This window comes from Sinocyclocheilus anshuiensis, unplaced genomic scaffold, assembly GCF_001515605.1.
Source record: "Sinocyclocheilus anshuiensis isolate Anshui unplaced genomic scaffold, SAMN03320099.WGS_v1.1 scaffold1170, whole genome shotgun sequence".
Taxonomy (NCBI): Eukaryota; Metazoa; Chordata; class Actinopteri; order Cypriniformes; family Cyprinidae; genus Sinocyclocheilus; species Sinocyclocheilus anshuiensis.
This window is the reverse complement of record NW_015538055.1, coordinates 1,293,912-1,305,389: the sequence shown is the minus strand read 5'-3', so window position 1 is coordinate 1,305,389 and position 11,478 is coordinate 1,293,912. Positions and strand designations below refer to the sequence as shown.

At 35.9% G+C, this 11,478-nt stretch overlaps 1 protein-coding gene across 2 annotated transcripts in view; it reads left to right on the top strand.

Moving 5' to 3' along the window:
• cuedc1b (CUE domain containing 1b) overlaps nt 1-11,478 on the top strand; it is a 29,080-nt gene that overhangs the window by 6,497 nt on the left and 11,105 nt on the right. Inside the window, exons 2-3 of one of the 2 annotated variants that reach the window (XM_016478948.1) lie at nt 4,294-4,375; nt 10,317-10,946. In XM_016478948.1, the coding sequence (XP_016334434.1) occupies nt 10,650-10,946 (297 nt within the window). In that variant the 5' untranslated portion in view covers nt 4,294-4,375; nt 10,317-10,649. The remainder of the gene's footprint in view (nt 1-4,293; nt 4,376-10,316; nt 10,947-11,478) is intronic. The other variant, XM_016478943.1, reaches the window with a different exon arrangement.

Sequence of the window (11,478 nt, the reverse complement as noted above, 5' to 3'; positions counted from 1 at the left end):
ATTTAATCTTCAAATTAATGTAGAAACAACATAAAGACAGTATATTTTTAATATTTGTTTAATGGCATCTTTTTTTTTATGACTGAAGGCCAGTATCACTGACACCAACACTACTGATGCCTCCTATAAAATTATTTTTTTCCTAATATTTAACCATTGACTATAGCCATTCAACATTACAGTATAATTGAGAGCTATCAATTTTAATATGTATTAGACTTTAATAAAAATAACTTCTAATTTAAGTGAACTTTAAACAATCTTCACATAAACTCATTATAACCAGTCATATTTAGAGTAGTAAATATACAGAAATTGAATAAAGTTATCAAACACTAAATTCTAAATTAAATATAGATGAATCCTTAAAGCTATAAAAGTTATTGATTTCCTCTTTTGTTCTTCGATGAACAGACACACAGCAGCTGGGTTAATAGGTTATTTTGGCTGTTATTTCTTTAAGAGCTGCCGCTGCTGAACACGACACGGATCTGACACGCATCGTATTTTCTCTCAATTCTCTTTACCTTTTCTGACCCACTTCAGGTCTTAAAGTCTCTATTAATGAGCTGACGAGCTGAATCGGGTGTGTTAGATGATGGAGACAGTGTTGGGCTGCTCCAGGACAGTTTTGAAATCCATTTCAGAGTTCTTAAATGTGAGACATTATATAAGTTAACATATAGCCTAATACATGCATGCACAGTTTTAAGGCAGCTTTAATCGCCTTCATGACTTAACTGACCACGACACTGCATGCACGTTGTTTTTTCGCGCTTTGATATGAAATGATAAAGGCTACAGCGCGCCTTTGTGCGCCTTTGTGCGTGCAATTGAAGAGCACGCGCCGAGTAGCCTACAGTACCGTTTCCGCGCTCGTTTGACTCGCGCCTGGCGCTGAGGTGAAGTGGAGTGCGCGTCTGAAACGTCTCCTGTTTGATGTGCTCGTAAAGACGTTCTGAGAATAAATTAGCAAGAAAAAAGAGACAGAGGCAGCAGTTGTGAGTGGGGTGACCAATACTAGTCCCGCTCCTGCATTAACTCTTAAATATTTTTAACGCGTTAAACTGAAAAAATGTATCGCCTGCGCTAATTTTGACAGCACTAGTTATTAGTAAATGCACTTATTTGTGAAATGCAGTAATAGTTTTTTTTTTTTTTTTTAGTTTCTGCTCTAAGATTAGTTAATTTTTTTATCCTCTCATATATTAGTATGGGCGCCTGTACTATGTATAAATTCCATTCCACTGAATTGTGCAGATTTTCTCCCAAAAAAAAAAAAATCAGTTTAAAACTGATGTTCACAGTTTGTACACTTGATATCACCCCTTCCCATTACGGGTAGTTGCATGTTCCCAGGGGGCAGGGTTTATGTAAACATTGGGGTTAGTGATGCCACAAACCCGGGAAGAAGCTTGTTGTAGTCCCTACCAGCCTTTTTTTGTAGTCTTTAAACAGTGATTTCCTTAAAAGAAAAGATCTCCCTTTGCTTTGAACTTTGAGCTTTGTAACTTTGCAGATGTTGTTTATGCTCTAACAGCAACATTACACACTAACTAAAGTGGAAAAAAAAGTGAAATCATAATCAACCACCCCTTTAACTAAGTAGTAGAGTTACACTCGCGGGGCACTGCACTTCGCAATCACAAAAGTACATTATTTGCCTATGCTTTAAAGCCTTGCCGGTTAAAAATTTCATTCGCATGCTGTTTTGAAATTCGCTTTTTCTGAGCGCATGCACCTGAAGCATGTACACACTAAAAAGCCTGTCAAACAGCACCTGATTACTGGACTAAGTTTTCTGAAAGGTTTACATATAAACACAGTTGGTTATGTCTAAAGTGAAAGTAAAAAGTGAGAGAAAAACAGATGCATGCCTGTATATTAGATGCGTGCAGGTCTTAAAGGGGCAGCAAACTAATCTAATCAAATCTAAACACGCTGCCGCTTGTCATTAAAGGGATAGTGCACCCAAAAATTACAATTCTGCCATTATTTACTCACTCTCAATGTTGTCCCAAACCTGTCTTAATTTCTTCCTTGTGCTGAACACAAAAGAAGATATTTTGAAGAATGTGGATAACCAAAAAGCTCCATTGACTTTGATAGTAGGAAAAAATATGCTAGGGATGTCACTGGGGACCAGCAACTTTTTGATACATCTTCCTTTGTTTTCAGCACAAGAAAGAACTTGACAACATGAGAGTGAGTAAATAATGACAGAATTTATATTTTTGGGTGAACTATCCCTTTAATGTTAATAAAACAATTCTGTAATGAATATTATTCCATATTTTAATTTGAATTTCGGATTGAAATAAACATCACCATTAGCGTATACGTAGTTATTCGTTAGCATAAGCGCGACTAACGCTAATATGAGCATTAGAATGAATTTTGTTCAGGTATTGGTACCGAATACTGAAATTTTGGTACCGTGACAACACTAGTGTATACAGTGTTTTATTTTTATATTTGTTCATTCGATTTCTTAAATGCTACTGCTAAATACACGTACTGTACTGTCCCTGAAAAATAAAGCAGTTCGTTTTTTTATATGTATTTGTAATGTGTATCTTTGTTCTTATTTTTTTAATAACAAAGATAAAATAATGACAATGATTTTTATCTTTGTTCACTTTGGCCTAAATATCTGCCATTCTTTTTTATTTTATATTTTGTTACCTTGTAAGGCTTAGTTTTTTAAAATAGGGAAATTAGTTTGGCTGTACTGCTCAGACAACTTGCAAAATAGTAAAACCAACATGAAAAGAATCGTGATAAAATCGTGAATCGTCATTTCCCTGAAATAAAAAAGTCATAGGATATTTTTGCCATATCACCCACCCCTACTCAGAGCAGGTGATGCTGTTCAGGCTTTTCTAAATGGAGTTTTTAAAGCACTGCATCATCTGGATGTCCAGCTTGCAGGAAGGATGTGATGTGTTTCTTTTCCCATAATTCACATCATGTGTTGGATCTGGAAACCTTCTGCACACCATGTGAGTTATTGACTATGAGTCAGTGAGTTTGTTTGGTTCAAGAGTTCATGTCTGCTGCGGACGGTTGGCAGTTGTTTTCTTATTCTGTGTCACAGCATCCATACTAGCTTTCTTGTCAGATCCAGTTCCATTAATCTATCAGATTATAATTAGGGCTTGCTTGTTATAATGAATTTGTGATGTATTCAGTATTAGATTGAACATGATAAATCAAGGAACATGATAAATAACATCTTTGCTTTAAACTTCAGTATGAAAAATGCCAGTATAGTTTTGAAGTTTAACTAATTTCCTTGAAGCCGTTTGAACTCTTTATTTCTTTGAATCTGAAACTGTTTTCATAATGGCAATTGACATGCTTTAAATGTTTTAGTACAGAAAGTATGTACTTAGCTGTTGCTTTTTTAATGTGTTATATTGGTGCAGATAAGAAAAAATCGTTAAATATTGTTCTTATGTTCACTTATTTCTGTTGTTTATTTGAACATTAAATTTACTTGGCAGCCTGTTTGTTTAAAATGACGATATATTGTTTAAAAAACAATATATAGTGTGTATGTACTACTATTCAAGAGTTTGGGGTCAGTAGATTGATTTATTTTTTATTTTTATTTTATGTTTTGAAAGAAATTAATACTTTTATGGTTGGAATAAATTGATCAAAAGTGACAGTAAATATAGTTTAAATGTTACAAAATATTTATATTTTAAATACTGTTCTTTTCATCAAAAAAATTAATAAAGTAAAGCAACACTACTGTTTTCAGCATCGATAATGAAAAAGTGCATTTCTGGAATTATTATTCTTTTTTTATATATAACCACTGTTCCATTCAGCTATATGACAGCTGTTAAAGCATGTTATAGATTGGACTGTGGTCAAAGGACTTTCCTAGATGTTTTTTTAGGTTATATATTACCTAGTAAGAATAAGCAGCCAAACTGCCCAAAGTCCCACTACCTTTGATTGTTTTTAAAACATCCCACTAATAATAATTCCTAAGCAGGTAACAGAACAGATTTATGAAGCACATTTAGCATGAATAGTTTACATCTGCTCAGTTTTTGTTTTGTTTTTTTGTCATTACATTGGCAGTGGAGACAATGAGTTGGTTTTCCGGAGGAGTAAAATCGAGATCTGGCTCCCATTATAGAAGGTTCTCGGATACAGATCATAGTCATGTGAAAAATAGCTCTGTGGAATGTGCGGCCTTGGCTTTGTGCAGTCTGTGCCAACTCTGAGCATACTTATATGTGCACTGCAGCTCATCTCTGCTGTGTTCATCTTCAGTTCAAAGCTCTTTGATATGGGGTGTTAGTGATGGGTCAGACGGGTACTTCACAATAGGAAGTGAGAGTCTCAAGCAGGAAGGGTAAGTGGAAAGTGGCATGTTGATGATAAGCTCATCTATATATTGACTACAGCTCTTTGTACCTCGTGTGCATCAAACTCCAGATGTTTACTTCCTTGCATTCATTGTGAACAAAATAGTTTACTAGATTATCTTTTAACACTTCTGATTTATTGACATTCATATTACATTATAGAATATTGTCTTTGCACTAAACCTGCTACAAGTTTCTGAGACTTCTAAAGGCTTTATGGCGCATCCTGTTCCCCATTTCCTGTCTCCAGGGATCCCTGATGGGAGTTGAAATAATACTGAAAAAATTCCATACTGAAATACTCCACCAGACATCGAGCAGCTTTGGACTAAATATAGTATTGCTTTTGAGGAGGAACTATTTACAGGCTGAGGGTTTTATAGACCATGAAATGCATCTAAAAGGGAATTTTTATTATTATTAATAATACTATTAAATTATTGTAATTGCAGTGTAAACTCACTGTTTTTTAATAGTTAAATACACTAAACTTTTAAAGTTTGGGGTTGGTAAGATTTTTTGAAATTATTTTGAAAGAAGTCTCTTATGCTCACCAAGGCTGCATTTAAAAAACTGTTTTCTATTTTATTTATATTTTAAAATGTAATTTATTCCTGTGATGCAATACTGAATTTTCAGCCAGTCTTCAGTGTCACATGATCCTTCAGAAATCATTCTAATATGCTGATTTGGTGCTCAAGAAACATTTTGTGAAAACCGTGATGCATTTTTTTCAGAATTCTCTGATAAATAGAAATGTAAAAAAAAAACAGCATTTATTTACATTTACATTTATTCATTTGGCAGACGCTTTTATCCAAAGCGACTTACAGTTGAGGAATACAACAAGCGATTTATCATAAGATGACAATAAACACAAGAAGTGTCCGTTATACAAGGTTTCAGTCATTGTTCAAAGTAAAAAGATAGGACAATAAGAGAACAGAAAACGTGAAGGCATAGAATCTTTTTATTATTATTATTATGAGGCAGTTAGATGCTCACGGAAGAGTTTTCAGTTGTTTCTTGAAGATTGTGAATATAGAATCATTTTTTGTAGCAATGTCTTAACTGTCACTTTTGATCAATTTAATGCATGCTTGCTGAATAAAAGTATTAATTTATAAAAATAAAAAAATACTGGCACCAAACTTTTGAACAGTAGCAAATGCAAGAAAGAAAATAACAATCATAATTCAGTATGCAAATAGTATGATGACATCATCACTGTTGGTTACATTTTAAATGCTGTTGCTGGTAAACATTTAAAAAATGAAAGTCAATAGGAGATTTTCAGACTTTTTTATTCTTTTATAAAGAAAGCTTATGTCATTTATAATCAGAACATTTTTTGTATGTTCAGCGGTTCAGGCAGATTATTTTAGAAGTCAAATTTTAGGTAAACCCTGAATTAGCATGTTTTAAGTAATATCAACACAGCATTGCCTGAAAGCACTATAATAAACTCTTAAACATATCCTAGACCAAGGATTTTCCAGAAATCACAGTTCTCCTCAGCTTATTTTTCTGAGTTGCCATTACTCCTAGCCAAATAGAATAGAACTCAAAATACCAAATAGAACTCATGGTCTTAGAAAGCCACTCTTGTTTCGGTGACCTTTCTTGTTGTGCGTCGTCAAGGCATCGCAGCGTCTAACCAGAATGACTAAGTAGATGCAAAATAGGAGCTTGGTTCAGTAGGGAACTAAAACAATACCTTTTGAACACAATACTCAAGCCACTGAAATTGTCCACGAGAAGAATTTTTCCTCGAGCATTAAACAGTGCATCCCTGCAGGCATGCATACGCTTTCATATCAGTGCACGGCGAAGCATCCTGTTTACATCACAAAATGTCTCCATGCCAACGAGAGGCTGGTGAGGGGTTCTGGGTCCTGGCAGTGCCATGTGGGCTTGGCTCGGGCTCGGCTGTGTGCATTGTTTCACCGAAGCAGGGATTTCTCTGCCCTGTACTGAGAGGGGAGAGAAAGGGAGGGTGGAAATGGGGCAGCTAAGGAGGCAGCCATATGAGATCCCAGAACATCACAGCAAAGTTGCAGCCGTGCTCTGTAGACTTGCACATTTTTAAGCATTCCTGTTTCGCATCATAACTGAAAGCAGATATATGGAAAACTTTGGACCACTAGATGTAAAGAAGACTGAGTCCTGAGGATGGTCAAGCATTACGTAGTCCAAAAAAGGTAAATTAATGCATTTGCATTTTAAAATAAGATTTGCTATTTGACAATAATTGATGTTTCTTTTAAAAAATAATTTTATTTTAAACCTTGAAATAAACGTTTTTGGATGATTAAAAATGTTTTATCATTATTTATGAAATTATTTTATACATTTATACATTTTATATCATTTTTAAACAAATGTATTAAATTTAATAAATAAATATAAAATCTCTATCTATCTGTGTGTGTGTGTGTGTGTATATATATATATATATATATATATTAGTGCTGTGAATCGATTCAAAAAAAATTTACTAATTAATCGCACATTTTTCTGAAATTAAAGGCACAATATGTAATTTTCGCCGCTAGAGGGCGCATATTCAAAATAAACAAAGAGGCAAAGGCATAGTTTGATGACGCCGTGACAGAGTGTGGAATCATTCTATCTATATGTGTGTGTGTGTGTGTGTATATATATATATATATATATATATTAGTGCTGTGAATCGATTCAAAAAAAATTTACTAATTAATCGCACATTTTTCTGAAATTAAAGGCACAATATGTAATTTTCGCCGCTAGAGGGCGCATATTCTTATTATGCCACAGTCGACCGCTTCCGTCCTTCCGGTCGTGCGTATGTGGGGAAAAAAAGCAGCGCTGTTTTATCATACTATATACATTTGAAAGTTCTGTTATAACGCTACTCTGTGCAGTCGTCACCGGTCTGTTAAAATGCACAACATATTAAAGCGTCTTTAGTGTTTCCATATTTTCTACAAAACAAAACCGGAAATCAAGGGGTTATGACGTCATTAGCAGGCGACACAATGACACTATGGAAACGGTCCGTGTCTCTAGTTAAAATTGCTTATTTCTCTGGATTTAAACATTCTTCGAAACATTTGGGATAATGTAAGTACACAAGTCAGCAAAATATATAACACTGTTCTAGTGGATTTTGGGTATTTTAATAAAAAAATCTTACATATTGTACCATTAATCGCGATTAATCCCACCTAACATTAAAGTTTTACAAATTGCAATAATTTCACATTCAATTTTCAAATTAATGTACAAACAACATAAAGACAGTATATTTTTTAATATTTGTTTAATGGCATCTTTTTTTATGACTAAAGGCCAGTATCAATGATACCAATACCAATACTTATTTCTCTATAAAATTGCCCCCCCACAGTATAATTTAGAGCTATCAATTTTAACATTTATTAGACTTTAAAAAATAACTTCTAATTTAATTTTGACCTTTTCTGACCCACTTCAGGTCTTAAAGTCTCTATTAATGAGCTGACGAGTTAAATCAGGTGTGTTAGATGAGTGAGACAGTGTTGGGCTGCTCCAGGACAGTTATGAAAACCATTTCAGAGACATGTTCTTAAATGTGACTCATAAAATAAATTACATGCATGCACAGTTTTAAGCAGTGTTTGGCAGTAACGCGTTACTAGTAACGCGTTACACTTAACTGACCACGACATTGCATGCACGTAGTTTATTTCACGCTTTGATATGAAAGGATACAGGCTACAGCGCGCACTGGCGCCTTTGTGCCTGCAATTGAAGATCACGCGCTGCGAGCACAGTACTGTTTCCGCGCTCGTTTGACTCGCGCCTGGCGCTGAAGTGAAGTGGAGCGCGTGTCTGAAATGTCTCCCGTTCTCAGTCGTTCTACGACTGAATAAATGCACTTCTTGTCAAGAGAAAAAGTGACAGAAACAGCAGTTGTGAGTGCGGTGGCCAACCCTAGCCCCGTCCCTGCGTTAATTGCGTTAAAAAATGTTAACGCGTTAAACTGAAAAAATTAATCGCCTGTGTTAATGCGCTAATTTTGACACCACTAATATATATATGCATACACTATATCATTTTAATTTTATTTATTTATTTTACTTTACACTGAAATTATTACTTTTGATTTATTCAACTATGGCATTCTGTGCTCAGAAAAACTATATAATATATAATTGACCATTGTCCCCAGCAACCAGTTTTCAACAGAACTATTTTAGTTTCTTGTCTTCATGGTCACTTTGATCTCAATTATTTCAATACAAGTCAATATTTCATGTCCATTTATTTATTTATTTGTTAGGTAGTCCCATAGTGAGCAGGATAATGAATAGTCAGTGCAATATTATCACTTACATACATACAGGACAAGAAACAATATAAATGACTGATTCAGGAAATAAGAAATTTTAACTGCAGTAAGTTGTAAAGGCCATTTACATACACAGTATCTTCCCTACTACAGCAAATTTTAGAACGTTATAAATCACTGTTTTTCTAAAACATTGGTTGAAATGAGAGTTTATTCTGTTAAATCAAAGGTTTTGTGGTCAAAGACATCCCACAGCCGTTTTCTTCTGTCTAACCATCTAGTCCAGAGGTCACAAAACTCGGCCCTGGAGGGCCAGTGTCCTGCAGAGTTTAGCTCCCACCCTAATCAAACACACCTGAACCAGCTAAACAAGGTCTTACTAGGTATACTTGAAACTTCCAGGCAGGTCTGTTGAGGCAAGTTGGAGCTAAACTCTGCAGGACACCGGCCCTCCAGGACAGTTTGGTGACCCCTGATCTAGTCTATTGAGTGGAGACCATTCCACTAGTTATGGTTGCTCAGTTACGGTTGGTTTAACTCACGTAAATCACTAGTTATGGTTGGTTTCATAGACACTGACTAGTTCTAATCCGGCCAAGCTAGTGCTGTTACTGGAGCTGAACTGATGTTATGTGATAACATATGCCCTATGGGGCCAGTCTGGAAGAGTTCGGGCCAGATAATGAAACTGTCCAGTAGGTCTACTGGATCAAGACTGCTTTGTCACTGAATACTACATTTATTGATGATGTTTATTTTTTATACCTTTCAGTTGTAAATGTTTAAATATATATGTTAGCAAATAAGGTCATAGTATGTTGCTGGCTAATATAGATAAGGGTTTTGTTGAAATTGCAAGAATATATTCCATTATGCACTTCATTTAAAATAAATTAAAACTTTATTTCAGCAAGGATGCATTAAATTGATCAAAAGTGCTAGTAAATACTTTTACATTGTTAAATATTTTGAATAAATTATGTTCCTTTGGTCTATTTATCAAAACATCCTGAAAAAAAGTATCACTGTTTCCACAAACTGTTTTCAACATTGATGACAATAATGTTTAATGAGCTTGAATTCGACATATTGGAATGATTTCTGAAGGACCGTGTGACACTAAAGACTGGAGTAATGGCTGCTGAAAATTCAGCTTTGCCATGACTAATAAATTAGATTTTAAAATATATTAAAATAGAAAACAGTTATTTACATTTTTAATAATATTTCACAATATTACTGTTTTTACTGTGTTTTTGATCAAATAAATGCAGCTTGGTGAGCATAAGAGACTTTTTTCAAAAACATTAAAAAATCTTACCAACCTCAAACTTTTGAACACTACTGTAGTGTACATGAATTTATAGTACTTTGTCTTTATAGCTGTATTATTTACAGCTGTTATTGCAAATAAAACTGTTTGGTCGGGCCACTGAAAATGTTGGCAGGGCAAGTACAAATACAGGCTGGTTAGTCTTCAGAATGAGCCAATGAGGAGCTTGAGTTCAGAGTCAGACCATTAAGCGGTTGATGTTTGGCAGTCAAAGGTTTTTATAATGAACTGTATGATCTCAAACCCTGTCTTTTTAACAGCTTGTCTGTGTATTTGTTTTCAGTTTGAGTAGAGCTAATGGGGAGATCGTACAGTCGGACACAAAGCTAGAGCGCTCAAGACCAGACCGTCTACTTCCCTCGTGTCGTCGACTCCGTACTGTCGTGTTGGATGCAGCTTAACAAGCAGAAGAAGAGAAAGAAAGGATTTCTCTTGCTCCAGTGGACTAGATTGTATTCGGAATGATGAAAAAGTGAACTTTAATAGTTCCAGAAATCAAAGAAACAAGTGAGGCGGACAGACAGATATATTTTGTGGGAGACTTCAGGCAGAAATAGGCGCCAACGTTTCCTGCGTGGCATCGTTGGTCAGGTAAGAAAACAGGTCTACCTGTAGGATGACCAGCCTTTTCCGACGCAGCAGCAGTAATGGAGGGTCTCGGGATGGTGGGGGCTCGGCTACAGGTGAGCTCAACAACTCCAGGCCCAACCGGCAAGTTCGACGGCTGGAGTTCAACCAGGCCATGGAGGACTTTAAAACCATGTTCCCTAGCATGGACTATGAGGTGATCGAGTGCGTACTGCGCTCCAATAATGGGGCTGTGGATGCCACCATCGACCAACTCCTGCAGATGAGCATTGACGGACAAGGCTCAGATGACAGTTCGGATTCAGACGACAGCATCCCACCAGAGGTCAGTGTCTTTTAAAGTACTTGTTATAACACTTATTGCACATATTATCTAATTTTTTCAGTGGAAGACAAAAAGTGACATTTTAATATACAGTATCTCACAGAAGTGAGTACACCCCTCACATTTTTGTAAATATTTTATTATAGCTTTTCATGTGACAACACTGAAGAAATGACACTTTGCTACAATGTAAAATAGTGAGTGTACAGCTTGTATAACAGTGTAAATTTGATTGCCAAGACCCTGAAACTGAGCTGCAGCACGGTGGCCAAGACCATACAGCGGTTTAACAGGACAGGTTCCACTAAGAACATGCCTCGCCATGGTCGACCAAAGAAGTTGAGTGCACATGCTCAGCGTCACATCCAGAGGTTATGTTTGGGAAATACACGTATGAGTGCTGCCAGCATTGCTGCAGAGGTTGAAGGGGTGGGGGGTCAGCCTGTCAGTGCTTAGACCATACGCCGCACACTGCATCAAATTGGTCTGCATGGCTGTCGTCCCAGAAGGAAGCCTCTTCTAAAGATGATGC